Genomic DNA, 24,793 nt, shown 5'->3' with positions numbered 1-24,793 from the left:
CCAGTGATCATACCCTAAAATCAGCTGTTTGCTTATGGCTTCCGTGCGTCCGTCTCGTTTATTGGTTATCCTGTTGTGTGTTATTGTATTTTTCATAAAAATTTATGGTGGTTATTGACGTTTTCTCAAGTGTATAAGCCAAGTTGAATTATAATTTCTACGTGGAGTGAAATTGTGATACAATTATTGTAGCATTATTTCAGGTTTATTTGGCTTGATACAGCGGTCTTTTTCCTAACCTAAATTCAACATGGCTGGATCATCGAGTGAATCTCAAACATCTATTGCTCGTAAAACATGGGAATTATCAAATAATATGGAAACTATAAGTTCGGTGGATGAAATTTATCGTTACGACAGAAAGCAGCAACAAGATATCCTAACAGCGAAACCATGGGAGAAAGAGTAAGTTTAATTTGGCGTATAGCTAGGTTAGTGCAACAACAATGAACAAACTTGATTTATAAATAAATTCCAGCCTACAATTAATAATATAATTATATAGTAATTATACAATATTATAATTATATTCTATAATTCTAATTCTTGTGGAATACTCTTCATAGATTATTAAGCCTTATCTACACAATTAAATTCTATCGTATTCTATACCGTATTTCAATCTTATCAACACAAATATTTAAAAGTACTGATAGTTGATAAATCTTTTGAAGTTATTCTTTCTAACTATATTTCATTTACTTTTCAGTCCCCATTTCTTCAAAGACATTAAAATCTCAGCACTGGCTCTTCTCAAGATGGTAATGCACGCGCGTTCTGGAGGTACTTTGGAAGTTATGGGTCTTCTTTTGGGTAAAGTAGACGCAAATACTATGATTGTGATGGATTCCTTTGCGTTGCCGGTTGAAGGAACCGAGACCCGAGTCAACGCTCAAGCTCAGGCTTACGAATACATGACTGCTTACATTGAAGCGGCAAAGAGTGTAAGTTAAACGCTACAATTAATAAAATATCATTAGGTAGGCGTACACCTGGTGTACGCATTACCGATATTGAAATTATTGAATATTTTTGATATCGATAATATTTACACTAGATATGAAACTGTCCCCAGATCAATTTTCAAGCTACGGAAATATAATTTTTACTATGGTAGGCTAATAATATAAAGAAGTTAAGTGGTTAATAATTATATATTTTGGTACATTACTTGAAGTTACCAGAACTAATATCAAGGTATCACAAGACAATTGAGAAGAGACATATAAATTTATGGCAGTTATATTAGCGTTATTCCTTATAACTTTTGTAAGATATATGAATTAATAAATAAATATAGATTAATAATAATGTAAGTAGCCCGTACGATTCTTCTTCCAAGAAATAGAATAACAAATATGATAATAGTTATACATACAGGTTTATTCTTTATTGATTCATACAATAAGTACATCATCAAAATGATAGGGCGAGAAAAAATAATGTAACCTTGTGCTATTCCTCTCCTAAATTTAGATAAGGTTACACATAGTCTGAAATAGGTAGGTTAAGTCTTGTAGTTCACTTCACAAAATTTTCAATCATTTTCACAGAGTAAATTTTTAAATTTAACTGCTTTAAAACCAAACATGAAAGAAATATTTCACATTATTATCACTAAAATAGAAAATATTCACCTATTGAAGAAATAATTTTGCATGAACAAAAAACAAACTAGATGTAGGCTATGATCATTTTTAAATTCATTAAATATTTGATAGCCACATGTCTGTTATCATGCCTCATCCACACTATCGCCCAGTGTGAACAAATGACGACGAGCGTAAGAATGTGGACGGCTGCTTTGCCAGCGCTCACATTCACTTGCCATCGCATGCCATAGCTCCAACATTTGTCGAGCAAGGCTACCTAAGCTAAGACGAGTGGCCAGCAGAGCATCCACAAAAGGTCACATTGCAGTGTGGATGGCAAGACCAACGTTGCCAAGCTTACCATCTCGGCGATAGTGTAGACTAGGCATTAGAAATCAAATCTTAAAGAAATTCCACCTCTTGTGTTGAGGTGGCTCTTAGCACAGGAAGAAATGGAGGAAAAACAGTAAGGTACAAATCAAATCAAATCAAATCAAATTTTATTTGCCATTTCAAATATAATACAAAACAATGATAAATGTCAAAACAAAGTTAAGCAAGATAGACAATCAAAGTATTCATATAAATAAAAACTCTGTTACACAAAATAACATAATAGGCAAATGTAATAAGCATAACATCAGTTGATGAAAAGTGAAATCCGCCTGTTTGTGGCGCATATATCTGTATGCACCTAAATAATAATAATTTCCCTAATATAATACTAAATTTGTTTATCCAATATATTTTTCTATTTTTATTTATTAATTTGTTAATATCTTGTGTATTAAATGTGCATACTTTCGCCCGTTTCACAGGTGGGCAGACAGGAGAACGCGATCGGGTGGTACCACAGTCATCCGGGTTACGGTTGCTGGTTGTCTGGCATCGACGTCTCCACTCAGATGCTCAACCAGAACTTCCAGGAGCCTTTTGTCGCCATTGTCATCGATCCCGTCCGCACCATTTCTGCCGGAAAAGTTTGCCTCGGAGCTTTCAGGACGTATCCCAAGGTGATTACCCGACTAATATTCCTATTATTTGCTGAAATATTTGTAATCGATGTACAAGTAGTTAGACTTGAATTTTAAAAACACTTATGGAGTGAAAGTGCAATTACATTGGCAGTGACGATCGTTTCGACCTGTTGTTGGTTATAATCAGACTGTAGGAATTCTGATGAACTGTTTGTGTAGTTGAGAAGTTGATATTGTGGGAATTATTCATATTAAATGAAAAAGACTAAGAAATTGTCAAAATCCCACAGATTTATTGATACTTAGAAAGACCAGATTCGGTTATAACACCATTGTCTCTGATAAACTCAGAGATTAGGTTTATCAGAGATTGACAATGGTGTAATAACCAAAACTGGTCTTTCTAAGTATCAATAAATCTGTGTGTTTTTGACAATTTCTTAGTCTTTTTCATTTAATTCTGATGAACTGAAATTCCTACAGTCTGATGATGACCATCAACAGGTCGAAACGATCGTCACTGCCAATGTAATTGCACTTTCACTCCATAAGTGTTTTTAAAATTCAAGTTTAACTACTTTTACATCAATTACAAATATTTCAGCAAATAATAGGAATATTAGTCGGGTAATCACCTTGTGATACGTCCTGTTTTTAAAATTGAAGTTTAATTTTAATGGTGAAAAAGTATGGATATGCAACAGAGTACAAGTATTTGTTACAATACATGTAGGGTGAAGTGAGGTGATTGAGGAGCACAGGGCTATCGGGGATACGCTTTTTTGAGTTGAAATTGTAATAATGAAATCGAAAGAATAAGATGATGCTGTTGTCAATACCACTATACTTGTTCAAAATTAATTTAAATTACAGAACCAGGTTTCACAGCAACACCTTCCATATCTTCAGCTGAACAAATATACAGTAGTGGTATTGACAACATCAACGTCTTATTCTTTCAATTATGTAGAAATACCAAATCATCTCTTACCATACAATCAAATTATATAAATAATGATATTATTATCAATTTATGTTTTCTCTATCTATTGATGTAATAAAAGTTGATACAAAAAAAAAATATTCACAGACGGGGAAAGAGTTGTTTGTTCTCTCTACATTTTTACTCTCGGAAAGAGATGATCCATAATTTTTCATTCACTTGCAGGTCAAATGGTGGCAGCATGAAATTTGAAAGTCTAGATTTTATTTCTGTCGTAATTTCAATTCAGAAATTGAATCAAAATTCCACTTGAAGTGCTCAGAAAGCTTTGCAGTCGTGATCCTTATTACACAATGAAATTTAAATCATGGGGAATTTGGGATCATGGCTGTTGGGGTAATGAATGCTTCAACTCGCGGAGTTGGTCTCCACCAACGGAAACGATACAATGCGTAGGGTAGAATTACTCTTGCTTACTTCCTTAAGTAGTATTCACATCAAACTCGGCAGCTCTGCAGAGTCTGTGGATGGATGGATGTAAAAAGATCTGTAGCCGGATTAAGCAATGCAGGTGTTCACATCGCCGATATCTGCCAGCCGACGTTTCCAAGAAAACTCTGCTGGCATGCAGATGTTTTCGAATCGCTCTGGAAGCGATTTTCTCCAGCCATCCGATCGGACGTAAAGTTCTCTCATCAAAAACCCAAATCGCGTAAAAATGGAGATAGAAAAATTATAATTTCAGATTCGGATTCAGCGCCTTGAAATTAATAATTTGGCTCGAGTTTGCTTAAAAAAATGAAAAATGAGGAATCGGCAGAGATCTTGAAGAAACGCCTTCTAAACATTACTAAAACTGAGAACAGAGCGAATGTTTTTTATGTGAATACAAAATCTGCGGACGATCAGATATCTGTGCTCTGTTGCTCTGCCACTCTGCATATCAAAATAGGTTGGTCTGAATACACCTTTACTCCCATGGCATCTATATCTAAGTTGATATTTGGCCGCACCAACAAACTGTCTCTTCGTAGTTGGATCCTAAGCATCTTTTTCTGTCGCTCCAAGTCCCTCCATGTCAAGAATAACTCTAAAATTCTTGTGTAATTTCCTACAATTTTGTTTGTTTGCTCGTTTGCAGGGCTACAAACCGGCCAACGAAGAACCCTCCGAATACCAGACGATCCCGCTGAACAAGATTGAGGACTTTGGGGTGCACTGCAAGCAGTACTATTCCCTGGACGTGACCTACTTCAAGTCGGCGCTCGACCGACGTCTGCTCGACTCGCTCTGGAACAAGTACTGGGTCAACACTTTGTCGTCGTCCTCACTGATCACCAATGCCGACTACACCACGGGACAGATATTCGACTTGTCCGACAAACTGGAACAGTCTGAGTCGTCGCTGGGTCGCGGCTGCTTCATGCTGGGAGGAACCGACCCGCATGACCGACGCACTGAGGACAAACTGTTGAAGGCCTCCAAGGACAGCTGCAAGACCACCATTGAGATAATACACGGGTTGATGGCGCAGATGGTCAAGGATCGCCTGTTTAATCATATCAATAAAACTGCCAAAGCACCTGTTTAAAGAGACTCCTGTTTAAATCCACGGTTTGGTGGTTAAAGATCGGCTGTTTAATATTATATCAATAAAACTGCCAAGGCACCCGTTTAAAGAGACTCCTGTTTAAATCCACGGTTTGGTGGTTAAAGATCGGCTGTTTAATATTATATCAATAAAACTGCCAAGGCACCCGTTTAAAGAGACTCCTGTTTAAATCCACGGTTTGGTGGTTAAAGATCGGCTGTTTAATATTATATCAATAAAACTGCCAAGGCACCCGTTTAAAGAGACTCCTGTTTAAATCCACGGTTTGGTGGTTAAAGATCGGCTGTTTAATTATATTAATAAAACGGCCAAAGCGCCCGTTCAGAGATACATCTGTTTAAATTAACTGAAAACGTTTTTCTATTATTGTTTTGTGGAGTGAATATTGGTGGAGCAGATGGTTAAAGATCGGCTGTTCAATCATATTAATAAAACGGTCAAGGCGCCCGTTTAAGCCTCTCTTCACACTTGGCTACGCTATACTGAAATACGTCCTTTCTTCAATTGTTGAATCCTTCAAGCTACGTATCTGTCCCGTTCACATCAGCGAAGCGTAGCTTTTGATTTTGTGACAAAGGATGGCTACGTCGTCCGAAGACGTATTTCAGCTTAGCGTAATGTGAAGAGACCTTAAGATACGTGTAGCTAGAAATTATGTCTTCGGTAGACGTAGCCGTCCCATCTTCCCAATGGTAATCCACGCTACGCAATTTGTCCCGTTCACAACAGCGTAGCGTAGCTCTCAGCATAGAAAACGCATTTCTAGCTACACGTAGCTGGGTGTGTGACGACCTTCAGAAGGACACCTGTTTTAAGTGATTGGAAACTTTTTCGATTATTGTTTTTTGGAGTGAATATTGAAGTGGAAGTGTTGTAATGTGGTCACTAGGCATTCAATATTTTTGTACCTTCGTCTTTTTTCTTTAGGGCTACTTTTAATATAAATCTCAGTACCCTTTTGAATCATTTTGTCACAAAATAATCATGAAATACTGTTCATGATTATCTATCACCATTTTTGGAACATCTACCCCAATTGTCAAGCAAATCAATTCTATAAGAGTATATTTAATTTATACAAATTAATGGCTGTCCAAAGAAATAAAAAAGAACAAAAGGGTACTGAGATTTATATTTTTATTTTGTACCTTTTTTAACATCAGGCCAAACAACTAGAATAAACACGTCATAGACACTGTGACCTGTTAAGTATAATACAACTATAATGTACAATAGTATTGACTGTCTAGGGGCCGCTTAAGGGTGTTGAAATGACTAGTGATCAATCATTCTTTCTGACTATATGATAATTAGTATTTACTTATTGGAATTGTGTCCTGTTTCAAAATATATGTGTATGTTGTTTCAAAAAGTTATTAATATTCTTTTGGTTAAAACTGATACAAGCTGTAAAATGATATTCATGATTGACATGAGATGTAACTTTTTAAAACTACTACTCCAAAAGTTTCATGCTATTATCTTCTCGTTCTAAAATTGGAATTCAGTTGAACAATTTTTTTAAGTCAAATATAATCAATAAATCTTGTCTATTTCTATGTGTGAATTTTTTCTCTACCTTGATACATTTTGTTCTAGCTACTGTAATGTGTGTTATCCTATTCACTTCAAACTGTCAGCATTCCTTGGGAATAACATCAATGCTTCCCATTGATCTAATGCTGACAGTTTGAAGCGAATATCACTGTAGCTGCTGTTGACACATACTACGGACTAAATAGATCTATTTTTTACTTTCCTTGCACTATTACCATAGGTAAGGAAAGTATTGCTTTCCGAAAAAAATTAAGGTACCCAAATTCCTAAATTCTATACGTTTCAAGGTCCCCTGAGTCCAAAAAAGTGGTTTTTGGTTATTGGTCTGTATGTGTGTATGTGCGTCTGTGTACACGATATCTCATCTCCCAATTAACGGAATGGCTTGAAATTTGGAACTTAAGGTCCTTTCACTATAAGGATCCGACACGAACAATTTCGATCAAATGCAATTCAATATGGCGGCTAAAATGGCGAAAATGTTGTCAAAAACAGGGTTTTTCGTGATTTTCTCGGAAACGGCTCCAACGATTTTGATCAAATTCATACCTAAAATTTGAAATTTATTTGCCAAAAAATTCATACATTACAAAAATTTGAAATAGACAAGTCTAACAAAAACATAATATCTTAAACTGAGAAATAACATAGAATAGAACTTGACTAATCATGAAAACCTAAGATAAAAGTAGAATTTTTTAGGCGCCACCAGCAAAAGAAAAAACATCTTGCCCGCTGGTGGGAGTATTAAATAAATAAATAAAAAGAAAATCAAAAACTTGAAAAATTAGATCAACTAAAAAGAATAAACGAGTAAATACATAGATATCTTAAAAACTAAGGAGAAACAAAATTAAATGAGAAACAAAATTAAATGAGAAAAAAAATTTTTAAATGAGAAAAAAGACAAATCAAATTGGCACTACCACCATTCCGCTCCCAGTGAAAAAAAGAACCTCTCCTTAATCCAAGTATCGATCATTCTATCTTGGACTTTTAATTCAAAATCAAAAGGTAAAATATTTATAAATCTAGTGCTCATATACATGATCTGTCTTCTTAGAAAGCTCAACTTTGAATCGTGGATAATATACTTCAAAGATGTGTCAGGTCTTAAGTTATAAAACAGTTTATCAGTTCTGATAAATGTATCTTTGTTTTTCACAATATGTTTAAGAAGTCTTTTGAAATAAAGTTGCCTTATTGTCATTACATTAAATTCAATAAAGAGTGATTCACTTGAATATAACCTAGGTTTTTTTAAAATTGTCTTAATAATGTACTTTTGAATCAAAAATAAATTAAGAAGGTGAGTGTCATAGGCTCCACCCCATACAACTAAACCATATTGAATTAAAGACTGTACAAAAGCATAGTATATCATCCTAAGACTTTCCAAGTTGAAAATGTTGTTAATTTTGTAAAATTTATAGTTTGCATATTTTAGTTTATTGCAAAGGAAAGTTATGTGTGAACTCCACCTCAAATATTCATCTATTATTACACCCAGATATTTAATTTCATTAACTTTTTCAATAGATGGGCAGTCACAGGTGAGAGTGTCTGTGCAGTTCAAATGCAGCTTCATTCTAAATTCTGCATTTGGTTGACCACCTGCATTTGCAGCAAAATTTATGAATTTGGTTTTTGAAATATTAAGACTAAGAGTATTTGAGTCCAACCATTTTTTGACTATATTCATGTCATCCTCAGCAACTTTAAAAACATTGGTCCAACTCTCATGCGAAAAAATTATGGCTGTATCATCGGCAAAAGAAACTATTTTACCATTATCAAGACTGAGTTTAAGGAGATCATTTACATATAAGAGAAAAAGAAGAGGGGATAAAACTGTTCCTTGAGGCAATCCAAAAGGGAGTAACCGCACAGCACTCTCACATGAATTAAAATTGTTTAATGAAAGAGTTTGCGACCTATCACACAAATAGCTTTTTAACAAATCAAGAGCAATGCCTCTTATTCCTAGATTTTCTAGTTTTTTAAATAAATTATCATGGGGAACCGTATCGAAAGCCTTCGAGAGATCAAGAAAAACAGCTATTGTCTTTTTATTTCTGTTCATACTGTCAATTACTATCCTCAAAAAATGACTTAGTGCATCTTCTGTACCTTTGTTTGTCTGAAAACCGAATTGATTTGTTTCAAGAATATCATATTTAATTATATAATCAAATAAGCGTTTTTTTAATAATTTTTCAGTTATTTTAGCTAAATTACTAAGTAGACTTATAGGCCTATAATTGGAGGGATCATTCCTATCACTTTTTTTAAAAATTGGCTTAATTCTGGCAATTTTGAAATGGCTTGGGAAAGAAGCTTTAGTGAAAATAGTGCTCTACGGACTTTTCGTTTATGATTTCATTTACTTTTTTCCAAAGCTTTTTAGGATTACCTTTGCAATTGTTTATTTGATTCTTGTAATATATTTCCTTAGCCATCGATATAAAATAGTCATCGATAAGCTCTATCAACTGCCACAAGTCCCATATCTGTAAAAATTTCAGGAGCTCCACCCCATCAATGCAAAGTTCGATTTTAGATTTCCAATTATCAGGCTTCAGATACAATTTAAACAAAAAAAATCAAGTGGAGTAGATTGAGCATGAAAATCTCTACAATTAATGTTTAGTAACATTTTCACCTAAAATTGAAAATAAGCTTTAAATTCGAGAAAATGTGATTATTCGATTGAAAATTATTGTTGATTCTATTGAATCATTCACTATGAAGAGATAGCAGACCTCATGTGTGTCTCCAGCGTTATTGCCCTGTCACCAGCTGGCTCAAATCTTTCAATAGTAGACTTGAGATGCGCGGGAACACTAGCGTCAGGTGATCAATTTTCATAACGGCAAGGAAAGTTGTGTGAGTGCGCCACACCAGATTTTTTAAACAAATATTCTAGTTTATAATAGATCAATAGTTATTCATTAATAGTTGATAATATTACAAGTAAACTGATTTCAAGAGAAATTTACAAAATCCAATAGTACCAAGCCAAGAAAGACCTAAGTTTTCTTGATTAAAAAATTCCCAAATCTATTCTCTATTAAAACAATCTGTTCATGATTATGACCTTTTTGGAACATCTACCCCATTATCCAAGCAAATCAATTCTATAAGAGTATTTTATCTAATTTATACAAATTAATGGCTGTCCAAAGAAATACAAATACATTATTGCTACATCGAAACATTTATTTCTCATTTGAGACTATTGTAACTGGATAAACAAACAAATGCAATGATTATTATTCTAAAATTACAATATTCAAGTTATTTGCAATATTATTTATTACAGATACAAGTGTTGATCATTACAGTCTGAATTACAAATCAATCAAGATTTCATCTCAAACACTACATTCCTTATTAACCTTTGCATAAATTTTTGTTACATCCCAGAATAAGATACACATGCATACAGTTATATTTCTTGTAGAATTTGGCTGAACAACTTAATGATGTTTTAATACTTCATCATGAAAGAACATATTAAATAAATGAATTATGAATGTTACATCCCAGAATAAGATATACATGCATACAGTTCTATTTCTAGTAGAATTGAACTGAACAGCTTAATGATGACGATTTGATACTTCATTATGAAAGAACGTATTAAATGAATTATGAAAGTTTTGTGGTGAGTTTACCACATGAACTTACTTCTCATAAAATTTATTATTTTCACACTTATTAAATCTATTTCAAGACTAATATGACATGATACTACTGGCAGGATACATTCATTTACATAAGCATTGGATTGTTGTGCAATTTTACCTCACTATTTATAAGATGCAATGTTTCTCTAAATGTATACAAATATTAAAAGGTAATAGATATTTAATAAAAATTGTAGAAGTTGGTTTTATAAGCACCTTGGAGTATTATTAGTATAGACAACTTAACTTAATAAACTTGTATTTCAGGTACTGTAATGAAAAAACGATTGAAACATGAAAAAATTATATCACAAATCTTGATAATAAAATAGCTGAATGAATTTGGAAACAATAGTTCCCAGAAAATATTAATAAACATGAAAAAAATATGGAAAATGTAAAATACTGTAAATCAGGTACAATATTTGATATTGATAACAGTCAAATAATAAATTGTTATGACTAAATAAAACATTACTAAAACTTTCTTTTGAAAGAAGTAGAAGTGAATAATTAATTCTACATTTTTTATAATAGATATTGGTAATTCAGAAATTATTATTTTTATTCGAAATGCCAAGTAATTATCAATTAAACGTATAAAATACTAGTATTAAGCTGACACATTAGTTCACTAGATTAAATGACTAGATAAGATTTATAAATTGACTAGAATGATTGAAAAAGTCTACGATTTTCGGCTTTTGGAAGTTATTAAGTTGATTGCTTGCTAGCTAATCTAATAATACTATCAATATCCAATTAATATGTTAGACCAATATTAGACCACAGACGTTTAGTAGGGGGATTACTACTGTGCGGGTATTTTAGGGAAAGGTATTGTGTCTTACATTTAACTACTGTATTCCGGAAATTACTAAGGGTGAGATTTAAGTAGATCTACAGTTGATAAATTTACTATTATTATGGCAATTATTCAGGTAATTGCTATTTAATGGAAATCTAGGATTAAACTTGTTTTTACTGTTCAAGTCTAATCTTGGTTTTACGGTAAGCTAGGATTGAAAGAGTTCTCCCCCATCAATTCTAATATTATTTGGTAACATTGTACAACCATGGTTAATAATGTAGTAATTCAAATCAAAGACTTACCTATAATGGTAATTAGAAATTATTACCTTATTGGAAGGGATACATCAAATGCTAAATAGAAAAGGTTTAGAAGAAAGTTTGGTTACAGATTTTTGTTAGACCAGTCGCAAGAAGTTTCCTTATTTTCGTTGAAATCGATTGCAGTTTAGCAGTACCAGGTTTTCGGTTCTTCTTCCAGGTACTGTCAGAAATCCACACGGGCACTGCAAGTTCAAAAAGTTTGATTACTGTATTTGAAATTTTTCAAATTTTTAATTCTTTAGTAAGGTTCAAGTTGCAATGACAATGGTATTTGATTAATGGTCCCCCTGGACCCCGACTGGATCGTCCAAAAATGAGATCAGCGGGCTCGCTTCGCTCGCCTGAATGTAGGCCTCAGCGGAACCACTGTACCGAATTTGAACGTTTTATGTCAATTTGATCTCGAAAATTTTAGAAAACGTAGAAAAACACCTGTTACTATATCGGTGTATCTTTGGCGAACAAAATTCTTCCACCTCAGCTAAACCTATGTACCTACTGAATTTTTTTAAATATATTTCCATCAATTATTGAAAAAGGTGAGAAAACGCAGAAAAGCTGAGAAAAACGTTGGAAAAACGCTAATTTTTGGCGTATCTTTGACGTTATTTCAAATTCCTTCAAACACAACATTATAACACCCCAGCTGAGCTTCTGTAGTAAATTTGAACATTTTCTGTTCATTTGTTCTTGATAAAGCTGAGAAAACGCTGGAAAAACGCAGATTTTGGACGTATCTTTGGAAATTTTTCTAAATCCGTTCTTAGTGCGCCTCTATAGGGCCAACTGAACATACCTACCAAATTTGAACGTTTTTGGTCCGGTAGATTTTTAGTTCTGCGAGTGAGTGAGTCAGTCAGTCAGTGAGTGAGTGCCATTTCGCTTTTATATATATATATAAAGATTGAAAAATATTTCATCTCAATTATAGAAATTTATAACTTAATCAATGAAAAATATATTTCCTTGACGAATAAAATATAATTGATTATTATAAACAATAATTAAAAGGTAATATTACATCAGATATACTGGTATCTGCTATCCTTTGTAGAAGCATATGTAAGGCAGAGAATCATCAACGCTGTTCTCATATTTTTCTCCACTGCCATTGTAGCGTGGACCGCACTATAGTTGAATAGTTTACAGGATGAATTAAACAGATCTAATATGTTGATCAGATATGATTCGAACAAAAGTAAATGGAATATCGTCGGCTGGGTTGCACTAACCCAGGTCAATTTTAATCTAGGACTAGCGCAAGGTAAAGCTTTCAAGACCATGAAATAAAAACAATATATTGTTCTACATCAATGATTATTGACTACTAGTAAGTTAGTAATACTTATTCAAGTGATAAAGAAAGCATATTGGCTCGGTTGCACAAAATCTGTTTTTAAAAATTTTAATCGAGATTAAATGCAACGATAACCAACCATAGAAGTCTTCTTTCCTAAATAAAAACCCTTCTCTGATTGGTTCTAGGGCATTTAATCATGATTAAAATTCAACAAGGTTTTGTGAAACCGGGAGTAAGTTTTTTATTCCATTGTGGACCAATTCTGCAACATCCCTGATAAAAGTGTTGAATTTATTGAAAGTTTTGGTCAGTTGGTGCTTTGTTTATCGCACAAATCTCAACTGAATTTCATAAATGTATTAGTTTTATTCCTTATATAGAAGCAAGGGAATAACTTACTTCAACTTGGGTCCGGCGTAGGGAGGAGGACTGGGTCTTGCACCAGGGACTGCTGCCGAGGTAGAACGATCACGAGAAGACAACCTGAAAAAAATTGAGAAAAAATGAAATTTTAATAAATAAAAAATCTGAAACCATCAAAATTTAGAGATAAACTGAACGTTTGAGTGTATTGACCATAGAGAAAATATAGCATAAGAAGATAACCCATGTTATAGGTAGTTTATGTTCCAAATTTTGTAAACTCAATCAGATTACTGTTGACTATTGTATAAATTATTTCGGTTTTGACGGGTGAGTGTAAGAGCAGCACAGTATGGGAGACTACCAGCGTCACATAGCTCCACGAAAAACAACTACTTGGACTATCAGCTTAACAGTAAAATTTGAAACAGCCTCATACCATGGAATATCTTCTTATGGTATATTTTCTCTATGATTTTACATATCAGCTTGAGTTAACAATGAGATTTGAAACAGCCTCATACCATGGGATATCTTCTGTTGCTATATTTTCTCTATAATTTGACAATATAACAATAGAATACATACTAAATGAATACATGTTCAATTAGCATTATAGCACGAAAAGAACTGAATTTATTCATTCTTTATTCATTTATACAATAAGTACATTATCAAAATGATATGGAGAGGAAACATAAGGTAAGGTTGGACAATTCCATTCCCAAATTTAGATAACACATAGTCCGAAATAGGTCAAGTCTTGTAGTTCTTCAATTCACAAAATTTTCAGTCCTCAAGTATTTTCACAAAGTAGATTTTCAAATTTAGATGCTTCAAAACTAAATGTAGAAGAAATATTTTACATTATTGTAACTAAAAATATTCATATATTAAAAATATAATTGATAAAATAATCAAATAGTTTTATTTTCACTGATACAAGGAAGCGCGAGTTCTCACCGTGGACTATCCTTGAGAAGAGTGGCATCATTGCCGGTGCGTGAGCTAGACAGAGAGCGCAGAGTGCTGGTTGCCCGGTGTACTGCGTCGTATTGCACCATCAGCACATCGGGAGTGTCTTCGTTTCTCTTGCTTCTACAACAGAACACAACAAATAAAATGTATTAATAAATACAAAATATTGAAATCTTGGAATAATTAGTTTTACTTTGAACTATCAACAATGGTTTAATGGGAATTATTGATGTTATTCATGAGGAATACTGACAATTTGAATACAATTTATTTAGAAAACTCTTCAAATTTAAATTTATTCACATGAGATTCAAATGTGAAGTTCCTGGCATATATATAACATTTTGGGCTTAGTTACCATTACAATTTGAAATATTAATAGTACAAGCTGATCTTAGTTTTCCTCTTTCAGAATATTTTATATTTTATTATTGATCATTGTGTTTATTGTATTGACAAATAAATGAAAACAAAAGAATAACTTCGAGGAGATAAGCCCAGAATTTAAGAAATAGAGTTAGTGAAACAAACAATTTTTACACGGTGTAACACCCAACTTCAAACAACTATCAAAGCTGAATTAGCTTATAACTCGAATGATAGTCAATAAATGAATCTAGAAACTCAACAACTCATAAACTCCAAAACCACTCCAGAATTCAGAATTTTGATTCAGATTCAGAATGAATCCAGAATTCAAACTCACCCCTTTAGTTTTCATGAAACCATATAACTGTTTAGATAAATCTAAAACCCAAATTAATGAATCAACAAACTCAACCAATAAACTCCAAAACCACTCGAGAAACCCAAAATTAAAAACCAACCCTTGGCAGCACACATAGCCTACCTCCAACAATCTTCACAAATTGTAAACACTGATTCAAAGAATTGACTGGATGTATCATCTTCCCTGCAATCAAATAGAATATACAAATCTAAATCTATTCATAATGAAGTTATAATATGATGAAACATAACATCGATGTCTATATTCAAAATTTCACTGTAGAAGATTACTAATTTATTAAAAATTGATATACACAATACAAATTTGCTTCCAAAACTTCATGACTAAGTATTATTTTCATAGCAACAATGAACGAATAACGAATTAAGAAAAAAGACTGACCAAGAGAGAAGGAAGAACAATGAAAGTGTGTGAGAAAGGAAAAAGGAGGCGAGTGAGTAGTGGGAAAAACCAGAGGATAGGAAGGAAAAACATATTTAAAAGAAATCACCACGAAAATGAGTGAGAGATAATGATACTCTCACAAATAATAATAATTTGAAGGTAAAGAAACAGAAAAATGAATATAATTAAATCAGAATATATAATCATATAAAAAAATGAATATTATACGCCACAAATTAATGCCTTACTCTTATACCCTCAACCAGCCTATTACATTGGAAACCAAGGTTGGCTAGGTATTGCACTTTTCTTTCCTTTCAGCACACCCCACCATGAAGCTTGTTTTCTGTATTTTATTAGAAATTTGTAATTTGATTGTGTTTATTTTTGTATCTTGTGTTGAATTGAATGAAATTATTGATTGATTGTTTAAATGATGTGTAGAACAACGAGATAAAGAAGATGTCAATATGACAAAGAGGAAGGAAGAATAGAGGAATGATCCGGAGAATCAGCAGAAATGTAAGGAAAATGATTAATTTATAAAAAGAAGTACTGTAGAGACAGAGGAACAACTATGGGAAAGAGAATAAATAGAAAAAAATACAACTAGGGAACATAAGAAGATTAAGAGGGTTGGAAAAACAACAAAATAAGAGAAGAATAGAACAAAGAAAAAGGAAAACAACAAAAAGACGAAAAGGGTTTGTTTTAGGAGAATAGTAGATAGCATCAACTTACATTCCCTCATGATGGAAGCAGAGTATAGTCGACAGAAGTATAGCCAACATAATCATGATAACCATTGGGAAGAATAGGATGAGCGTGAACTCTGATACGTAGTTGCGCATGGGCAGATCGAGCCGGGAAGGACGGATCCACACGCTGTCCCAGCGCACATAGTTGGTCGAAAGTAGAACGCTGTCGTGCTGCTGTGAACCGGTCTGGTGCTGCAAACTGCCCCCCGGTAGAGATTCTGTCATCGATTGCTCCACCTGAAACCATTCAAAATATAGAAAATCTGGTAAAGCACACATTCACCCGGTTGCACAAAAGTCTGTAAACTTTTAATACCGATTTAATGCCACAAGATCCAATCAGAGAAGCTATTTCTAAGAAACCCTTCTCTGATCTTGTGAAATTAAATTATGATTAAAATTCAAGAGGCTTTTGTGCAACTGGGCCTCATTCTACTTTCCTTGCTATGATAACATTTTTCTCACACTGTAATAATATTCATTGAAGATTCACACATCAAGCCTTGAATGCTTTCAGCATAAAATTCTTTACCTCCTAAACTAAAATATTTTCAAATTCAATTTAGATATAATTAGTGGTTAACAATCGCAAGGAGGAACTTAATGCTTGAAATATCTAGAGGTTTACTCAGTTTCCCAGCTATTTCAATAACGAGTGCTTCAATTTTCCCAGTTACAGTTTCCAGTAGCAACATTGAACAAGCCTATAAATGAGCAGATTACTATGGTCAACCGCACGAAAATAGTCCAATTGAAATTTGAACAGATGAGTGCAAAGTTGCCAAATAAGAGTTCATCACAGCTGATAAATGAGAATTAATTACTTTTTTATCATACACCTGACGAATTGGCAACGTCTATGGGTGCGGAGGGGTTGAGGATTGGTACTCAGCCGTTCCAACTTCCGTTGGACTATTTTAGTGCCGTTAAATCTAATATAATGCGACATTATAAAATGTACTTTAAATTTTTAATTTTGTTGGATTTCCATTATTTTGCTGAGCATCAGTTTTAGGGAATTGGAAATATTCGATTCTCTTGTGTTAGGATCAAAACTAAGAGAAGCGGCGAAGATGGAGGTAGTGAAGAAGGTAGGCGAGAGTGTTAAAAACTACGGCATGTATCTTGATGTGCCCGCTTCTTTCTAACTTCTACCCTACTTTTCCCACTTCATCATGTTTTGACACATTTGAATACAAGCATTACTTTCAAACCCTCTCAGCTACCTTCACCGCTACCCTTAACACTCGTCACTCCACCAAGTTTTGACACATTGAAGAGATGCATTACTTTTCTCTCTCTTAATTACCTTATTCCTTTGCCAAACCACTTTGTTTTGACAAATTTGAATACATGCATTACTTCCCAGCATTCTCAGCTATCCTCACCATTCGCCACACAACTATGTTTTGACACATTTGAATACATGCATTACTTTTCAACACGTCAAGCTACCTTCTCTGATACCTCTACCTTCTCCGCTACCCTCTACCTTCGCCGCTCCACAATGTTTCGACCCTTACAGATCGAGTACTAAATTTATTCTTCTATTGATTCAATGATACAACATCATTATTTTAAATAATTTGGTGGAGGATGAACAAGTACAATAATTTGAACAGGATATCAATAAACAGACCAACTAATCGGAACTGACCAGTCTGAAAGTGCACCAATCCAAAGTGAAGCCGCTGTCACGCAGTATCCTCTCAACCGAGGTGCGCTTGAAGCCACGGCAGGATCCCAGCTTCCAGAGGGGACGCACCTCTTCCTGCAGCTCCAACAGCATGGCTGAGAATTTCGCACGGCTGCCAAGTCTCAGCACAACTCTGCATGATAACAACCGAATATTTCCCAGTGAATTAGTATCGTGGTATTAAAATATAATTATATATTTGTATGGCCTCTTGTGATATTGAATTGTTCGTTTTCATATTTTATTTTACCCTTAATTGATTCATACAATAAGTACCGTGCATAATAAAAAATTATTGATAAAAATAAAAAATTAATACATTATTATTAAAAATATTGATTTCTAGGAGCAGATTTGACACCTAGTGAGATTGGCCACCCTGGTCTAAGGGCCAAGCCACACAAAGTGTTTTTCCAGACATTTTCAGACGAGTTGACAGGAAAGCTCTCCGATAATCTGATTATCAGCTGAACGTCAATGCTAATTGAATCACAACTATGTAATATAGAATGTGGTAGATAAGGAAAGGTGGCAGCAATGCCTTCCAATCATTTCCAATCAAAGACCTTTCAAAGAGATATAGACCCACAATGCCTATGCCTTCCCAATGATAGCTCTTACTTAAAATTGAAGGCCGCCATTGGGGTATTTTAGCACGAGATATTATATCTATATATTTGTAGTATTATAGATTACAAAGGCATTGGTATGTAATAATCTTATAGGTTGCCCCCTCAATGGCCGATTTCAATTCCAAGTACGACACTAGCGCTGCATGTGAGTCTATGCATCTTTAAGGTCTTTGTTTCCAATGGCTTTATCTGTGATTAGTGAACCTGAGAATCAATTATAATTTCGTGGTCAAGTGACAGAGTGGACATTACTGTCCAAACTTCGCCAGTTCATCAAATAAAAAAGTCAAGACATTCTATTACAATGATTACATGTATTTACTGTTCGTATGATATCATTTACTCACTCAAGAATTTCTTTATAAAGCATTTCATTTCTGAATTACTGACAACTTGAAGTGACACTAGAGCTATCGCCTATCAATTCCATTCGGCTGAATTGAAGTATAGATACATTTTGCGATATAGATAAATGTAAGGCTCAACTCACACTACCTCGACTCAACTTGTACGACTCCAGTCGAGGATACTCCAATCTCTCGCCCTTATGACTTTCTTGCTCATTGTCACTACTTCAGTTCCATGCTACTCCTTTTCTAACCTCACATTATTTAAAATATGAGATACAATTCGTCACTTTGCGTATGTAACAAATTTTATAATGATTATTATGAATATATTGCTTATCTAAAATTATAAAACATCACTTTCATAGAACATATAATCTCAATTTCTTCAAAAATGCACGGTACTATGCATTTCAAGTCAAGGCTCGACCAACATGTCGAGTCGACTCTCGACTCAGTTTCACAGTCGTGAGGTCGCAGAGACTAGAGTCGACTGGTCTAAGTGTCACCATTTGAAAACACATGCTGCGTCGAGAAGAGACTGGAATCGCAGTCTCTTCTCGACTTGAGTCGCGTAAGTGTGATTTGAGCCTAAAGGTACATGTGAATAATGAAGCTCACTTTAGATAGAGTAGAGTTATACAGCATTTCTACATGGTTACTGAGTTCAGAATTCGAGCTGTGTTGTGTCTGACAAGTTGAACAACTACTGATCTAAGATGATGATGATATTGATCTATTGATCCATAATTATCATTAAATTATTAAAATTATGTAATATTTCCATCTGTAACTATTAATTGATCCGGTACAATCCCTATCAACCTACCCTTCTCCCTCGTTGGGCTTCAAGGGCAACCTGGCTCCCAGCTGAACAGCTGATGCGAGGAAGGTCACATAGAGGTCGGCTGCACTCTCCGGCCACAGCTGCAGTCGAAACACGTCCAACAGCTGATTGAGGCGCTTCTCGTCAAACATGTCCTCCACGTTCAGGTTGTCGATCTTGATCTGAACCTCATGTTGGGCTGAGTCTGTCGACAAACACGAATTAAAAATGAATGTATGAAATGGCAATATTTAATGGAAGAGACTTGTAATTCAATGATTTTATGCAATATACTATAAATGGATTACAATACATAGGCCAAGTCAATATTAGGAAAACTGCAATTAGACTTTCCATTCTGTAGGCTGAGCAAGAAGAAGGATTGTTTTCCGATGAAAAAATGTATAATATGAACTGAATCTTTCTGATTAATGGAGAGAGGAGTCTCAACGTCAGGAGCTTCAGGGCACAAATCAAGAAGTGGTTAAGTTTCTCTTTGCATATCGCATAGAATCTCGGCATGTAGGGAAGTAATAGCGACTTCAATTATTGAAATTAGTAAGTTATTTATATCAAAAATCAAAATATTTGAAAAAACTCACCAGGTTTCTCGACAACATTCATATGAACAATGCGCCTTCTAGTCTCATAGTTTCTTTTGTTGAGACCGATAATTTCCACCTGGAAAAAATTACAATAGAATTTATATTTTTAATAATAAAATCATCAAATTGAGTCCAAGCATTCTAGATTACTGGCTAGTAGAAGCTGAAATTGTTCATAATAGTCTAATCAGGCAATGTGTGACAGATGGATTCATCAGAAGTGTCTTATATTTGTGATTAGCTAAAATGACTCGACCAAACGCTGATACTTATGTTTGGAGTATTGACAGTAAAATATTTTTGGACTTAATCCTATTTGAATTGAAACTGATATTAATCTGAATTTGGGAAAGGAATATTATACGGTTTGCCTGTTCTTCCTCTTTCAATATTATTTTTATGATAAGAGAATTATGTACAAATGAATGAATTGTCTAGCCAATAATTTAAAATGGGTGGACTCGAGTTGATTAAAATGAATTGATAAGTGGATAATATTGTACTGAACACTACCTAAACAAAGATAATATTAATCCATAAATATAAATACTTTTATAATTTATAATCAATATAAAAATAAAATACAAAAGATTCGATCTTTTTTTGTTTTTATCAAAAAATCTCAAACTGTTTAAGCATAAATTTGTTTTTTTTTTTGTTTTTAGCACACCAATCTTTTAGCACAACAAATCGGTCATAATGCTATATTTTATAGTTTCCTTGTCTTCAAAATTAAATTTGTTTTTTTTTTTTTTGTTTTTAGCACACCAATCTCTTAGCACAATCAAATCATTCATAATGTTATGTTTTATAGTTTCCTTGTTTTAATGAGAGTACAAGAAGGCGATGCAATAAAGAGAAACAGTAGTACCAACCATCAGGTCTTTTTGAGTTTTAGGTGGCACCCCATACAGGAAGCCAGTCCTGTGACGTAGACTATACATGTAGTACATCCAGGGCGGAAGGTCTGGAGCATCCAACAATGAAGGGTGGTACGAGAATTGGTTCCTTGAATCTGTAAAAATAAGTAAATGCACTTAGAGTGGGACTTGAATTTTATCATAGAGAACATTTTTACATCTTAGAAATGTTATGATCTTGGAAAAAATACACTTTTGAAAACAAAAATTTTGAATTGAAAACAAACTATTATTATGCTGGGACTGAATTATTGTGCTTGGGACTGCTTAATAAAACAATTTGCACCTATATTACGATTCAAATCAAGCTGTGAACACTGTTTTTTTTTTTGTTTTTTTTTTTGTTTTTATCAAAAAATCTCAAACTGTTTAAAGAATTTTTTTTTGTTTTTATCACACCAATCTATTAGCACAATCAAATCGGTCATAATGCTATATTTTATAGTTTCCTTGTCTTCAAGAGAGTACAAGAAGGTGATGTAAAAGAGAGGAAAAAGTGGTACCAACCATCAAGTCTTTCTGCGTTTTAGGTGGCACCCCATACAGGAAGCCAGTCCTGTGACGTAGACTGTACATGTAGTACATCCAGGGCGGAAGGTCTGGAGCATCCAGTAATGAAGGGTGGTACGAGAATTGGTTCCTTGAATCTGTAAAAATAAGTGTACATGCACTTGAAGTGGGACTTGAATTTGATTATAGGGAACATTTTTACATCTTAGAAATGTTATGATCTTGGAAAAAATACACTTTTGAAAACAATAATTTTGAATTGAAAACAAACTATTATTATGCTGGGACTGAATTATTGTGCTTGGGACTGCTTAATAAAACAATTTGCACCTATATTACGATTCAAATCAAGCTGTGAACACTGTTTTTTTTTTTTTTTGCTGAGGGTGATGTCCACATGAGTTCTAGGCTTGTTCGTGAGCAATAAGGCAGATGATAATGAGAGATGAATGAGCCAACATTTTTAGGTGGGTTCCGAGCCACTGGGAGGCGATTTTACAACTCACAAATCATATTTAGAGGTCTTTTTTCTTTAGGACTACTTTTAATATAAATAAAAATATAAATCTCAGAACCCTTTTAAATTATTTAGTCACAACATGTTTCGGATATTAATGCCATTTTCAAATGATTGAAGTAATAGAAAATCATGTTGTGACAAAATAATTTAAAAGGGTACTGAGATTTATATTTTTATTTACCTATTTATAGAATTGGGCTCAAGCGGTGGAGCGTTGGTGTTATTCATAAGGAATGCTAACAGTTTACAGTAAGTCTTATTGTAAAACTTGGGTCTGAAGACCTTTATTTTCAGGAATGGGGTATGTTTCATAGTAACTTCTATAAAGTCATTTAAAATTGGTTGAAATTGGAACAGTATTTGACAATATTATGTGCAGACACATAATAGGGAAGGCATTATATAGTGTATCCAAATCCAAATATCCAAAGTCGTGATCAGGGCCAGGTCTTCCTGGATAGATCGTGTCAATTAAAAACATGGCACATAAACTGTAGGCAGCGTCACAGTCCAGCAAAGGTTTAGTCGAAAAAATCCTCTAACCGGTAGAAGCTCCTTCCAACAAGCCACTTTGACAATGAGCTTCTGAACACATTGACTGGGCGTGTACTTACTGAGTTCGGCAGGCAGTTGAATATTCGCACCGCCAAAACAGGAAAACTGTCCTTCACTCTTGACAGGCGACAGCGCGGCACATCCAAGTCAACCTCCCTTCGAGTTCTATGTGAGTGCACTTCCTCCCTTCTAGCAAATGTGCAGATGTTTCTCCTGACGTGTAGGAGCGATGACCATAATATATGTACATGCTATGAACTGTATGTATGCCCAAACGTTGGAATATGGGCTGACAGTGTGCATCATACTCGCTAAACGTCATTACACGAAGTGCCTTTTTCTGGAGCAGGAGTGTGTCCTTCACTTGCGCCGAATGTCCCCATATCAAGATGACATACTGTAATGTGGCTGGCAAATACTGCATGGTACCGTACAGCATCAGCAGGCGTTCAACACTAAGAGTAGTCTTCTCATCTTCCGATGTAGATAAATCACTCTTGAGAGCCTCTGTAAATTGTGATGGTCTAATATGTAAACATACCTACCAACAACTTCCGATTCCATATGGCAAGACACTCATAGTTTTAATATAAATTACCCTATATCTAAATCCTGAGAAGAATAAACCTTTAGTTTCCAGACCTAAAGATATTTCCAACTTGACAAACGTAGGTAGGCCTAAGCCATCCAAGAGTTGTTTACAGGGTCCTAGAACTAGAATCTAAAAATACAATATAAGGATTATATTGACTAGGATGTTGATTGAGGTATATCTTTAAGACTGCTGCGTAATATCAAGCACCATTTAAAAATTTAAAGGAATTTAAAAATGCATTCTAACTTATACGCTTACTACCTTAAGATAAGTACTATAGCTAGAGTTCTAGATGGATCTTATAAATCAAATTCTATATATTTATTTCAAGACGAAACTGTTGAGTTTGAATTTTGGAGATATATCCTCAGACAACAAAAAGAGGAATACTTACACTCGGAAGTCCAATTGAAAAAGCTTGGCTCAATTGGCATGATGAAAACTTTAGTTGTATGAATCTGTTCAGCATTTATCATACCCGGAAGGGCGATGCCCATGAGAAGCAGAAGAATCATTTTCTGGCTGGAAAACAATGAAATAAAATTCAGAAGAAAGAGGAACAAGCAATACTTTTACTAAAAACCAACCTAAAAGTGGACAAGGTACAATGCAACTGCAAATTTTAAGTACTTTCTCCAGTTTGAGTGAGTTATTTAAAGTTAGAAGGTTTGATAATAAATATTTGAATTGACTATAGCCTAACGTAGATGAAAAACTTTTATTTGCTGTAATTTAAAATGTTATATTGTATTTAAATAGATTTGCCGTCACGTTAGAAAATATAATAATGTTCAAATATGTTTGACTAAATTATTAATGACCCATCAAATCTATAAAACATAATTTTATAAACTATTATTTGCACTATTCATTAGTTTGTTTGTTTATACATTTTTAGGTAAGGTATCAAACCAATCTGGTATCGTATGTAATTATCTCAAAGTACAAAAGAATAATCCAATATTACCTTCTTTAGATGGCTGATGGTCTAATAGAACGTTAAAATTGACAATATGTGAGGAAAATACTCGAATTATTGTTTGAAATCATTATTTTGATGGTATTTACGGCTCTGAATAGAGCAAAAATTTACTTCTGCTAGCCCTGGCTAGCAGACGACAATACTGAAAGCTGCAACAGATGATTATCCCGGGATAATGGGATAGATGAGAAATAGAATATTATAACAAAATTTATTGAATAATTTCGGTTTTAGAGATTCAATAGTATTGTTTTAATATTTTTATTTCATTTTCTCATTGATAATAACGTTTCCAGAGAATTTCCTAAAAAGTTCTACTAGTGCAGGCAAGCGCGATCAATGTGGCATAAAGCGGCAAAAATTCAAATGCAACTTGTAGTTACGCGTGAGCCAATATTCTGTTTCCAAAGAATTCTATACCCTATCTAAAAACAGTGATTTTAAATTCCCAATTCAAGAAAATGGAAAAAATTTATTTTCAATAGTTTGAACTATATATTTTCCTTATTTCTAATGTTGAGCGTGGTTTCTAATAAATTTATTAAATGACTGGATTATGAGTACCTA

General features: G+C 33.9%; 2 protein-coding genes across 5 annotated transcripts; one reads left to right on the top strand and one right to left on the bottom strand.

Moving 5' to 3' along the window:
* The first annotated feature begins 30 nt into the window (after window positions 1–30).
* On the top strand, window positions 31–6,683 carry LOC111064412 (COP9 signalosome complex subunit 5). Its single transcript, XM_022352137.2, has 4 exons — window positions 31–405; window positions 710–944; window positions 2,411–2,605; window positions 4,654–6,683. Exons 1-4 carry the CDS (start codon window positions 251–253, stop codon window positions 5,101–5,103), a joined length of 1,035 nt encoding a protein of 344 aa, XP_022207829.1. The 5' UTR covers window positions 31–250; the 3' UTR covers window positions 5,104–6,683.
* A 4,964-nt stretch (window positions 6,684–11,647) lies between these two features.
* On the bottom strand, window positions 11,648–24,376 carry LOC111064414 (epsilon-sarcoglycan). Of its 4 annotated transcripts, none has more exons than XM_039436724.1 (11): window positions 24,212–24,376; window positions 23,639–23,766; window positions 21,020–21,159; window positions 20,142–20,220; window positions 19,543–19,744; window positions 17,696–17,867; window positions 16,022–16,275; window positions 14,996–15,058; window positions 14,131–14,265; window positions 13,204–13,287; window positions 11,648–11,686 (listed from the first exon to the last, which is right to left on the bottom strand). In XM_039436724.1, the coding sequence occupies exons 2-11, from the start codon at window positions 23,757–23,759 to the stop codon at window positions 11,668–11,670; spliced, it is 1,269 nt and encodes a 422-aa protein (XP_039292658.1). In that variant the 5' UTR covers window positions 23,760–23,766; window positions 24,212–24,376; the 3' UTR covers window positions 11,648–11,667. The 4 variants fall into 4 exon arrangements, with proteins under 4 accessions (XP_039292658.1, XP_022207832.2, XP_022207833.2 ...); XM_022352140.2 differs by lacking the exon at window positions 21,020–21,159 and adding an exon at window positions 21,572–21,711 and having other exon boundaries at window positions 24,212–24,356; XM_022352141.2 differs by lacking the exons at window positions 14,996–15,058; window positions 21,020–21,159 and adding an exon at window positions 21,572–21,711 and having other exon boundaries at window positions 24,212–24,370.
* Between the last annotated feature and the right edge of the window lie 417 nt (window positions 24,377–24,793).

Source organism: Nilaparvata lugens, chromosome 10, assembly GCF_014356525.2.
Source record: "Nilaparvata lugens isolate BPH chromosome 10, ASM1435652v1, whole genome shotgun sequence".
NCBI lineage: Eukaryota > Metazoa > Arthropoda > Insecta > Hemiptera > Delphacidae > Nilaparvata > Nilaparvata lugens.
Note: the sequence above shows the minus strand (reverse complement) of the source record. Positions and strands in the feature narration are given on the sequence as shown.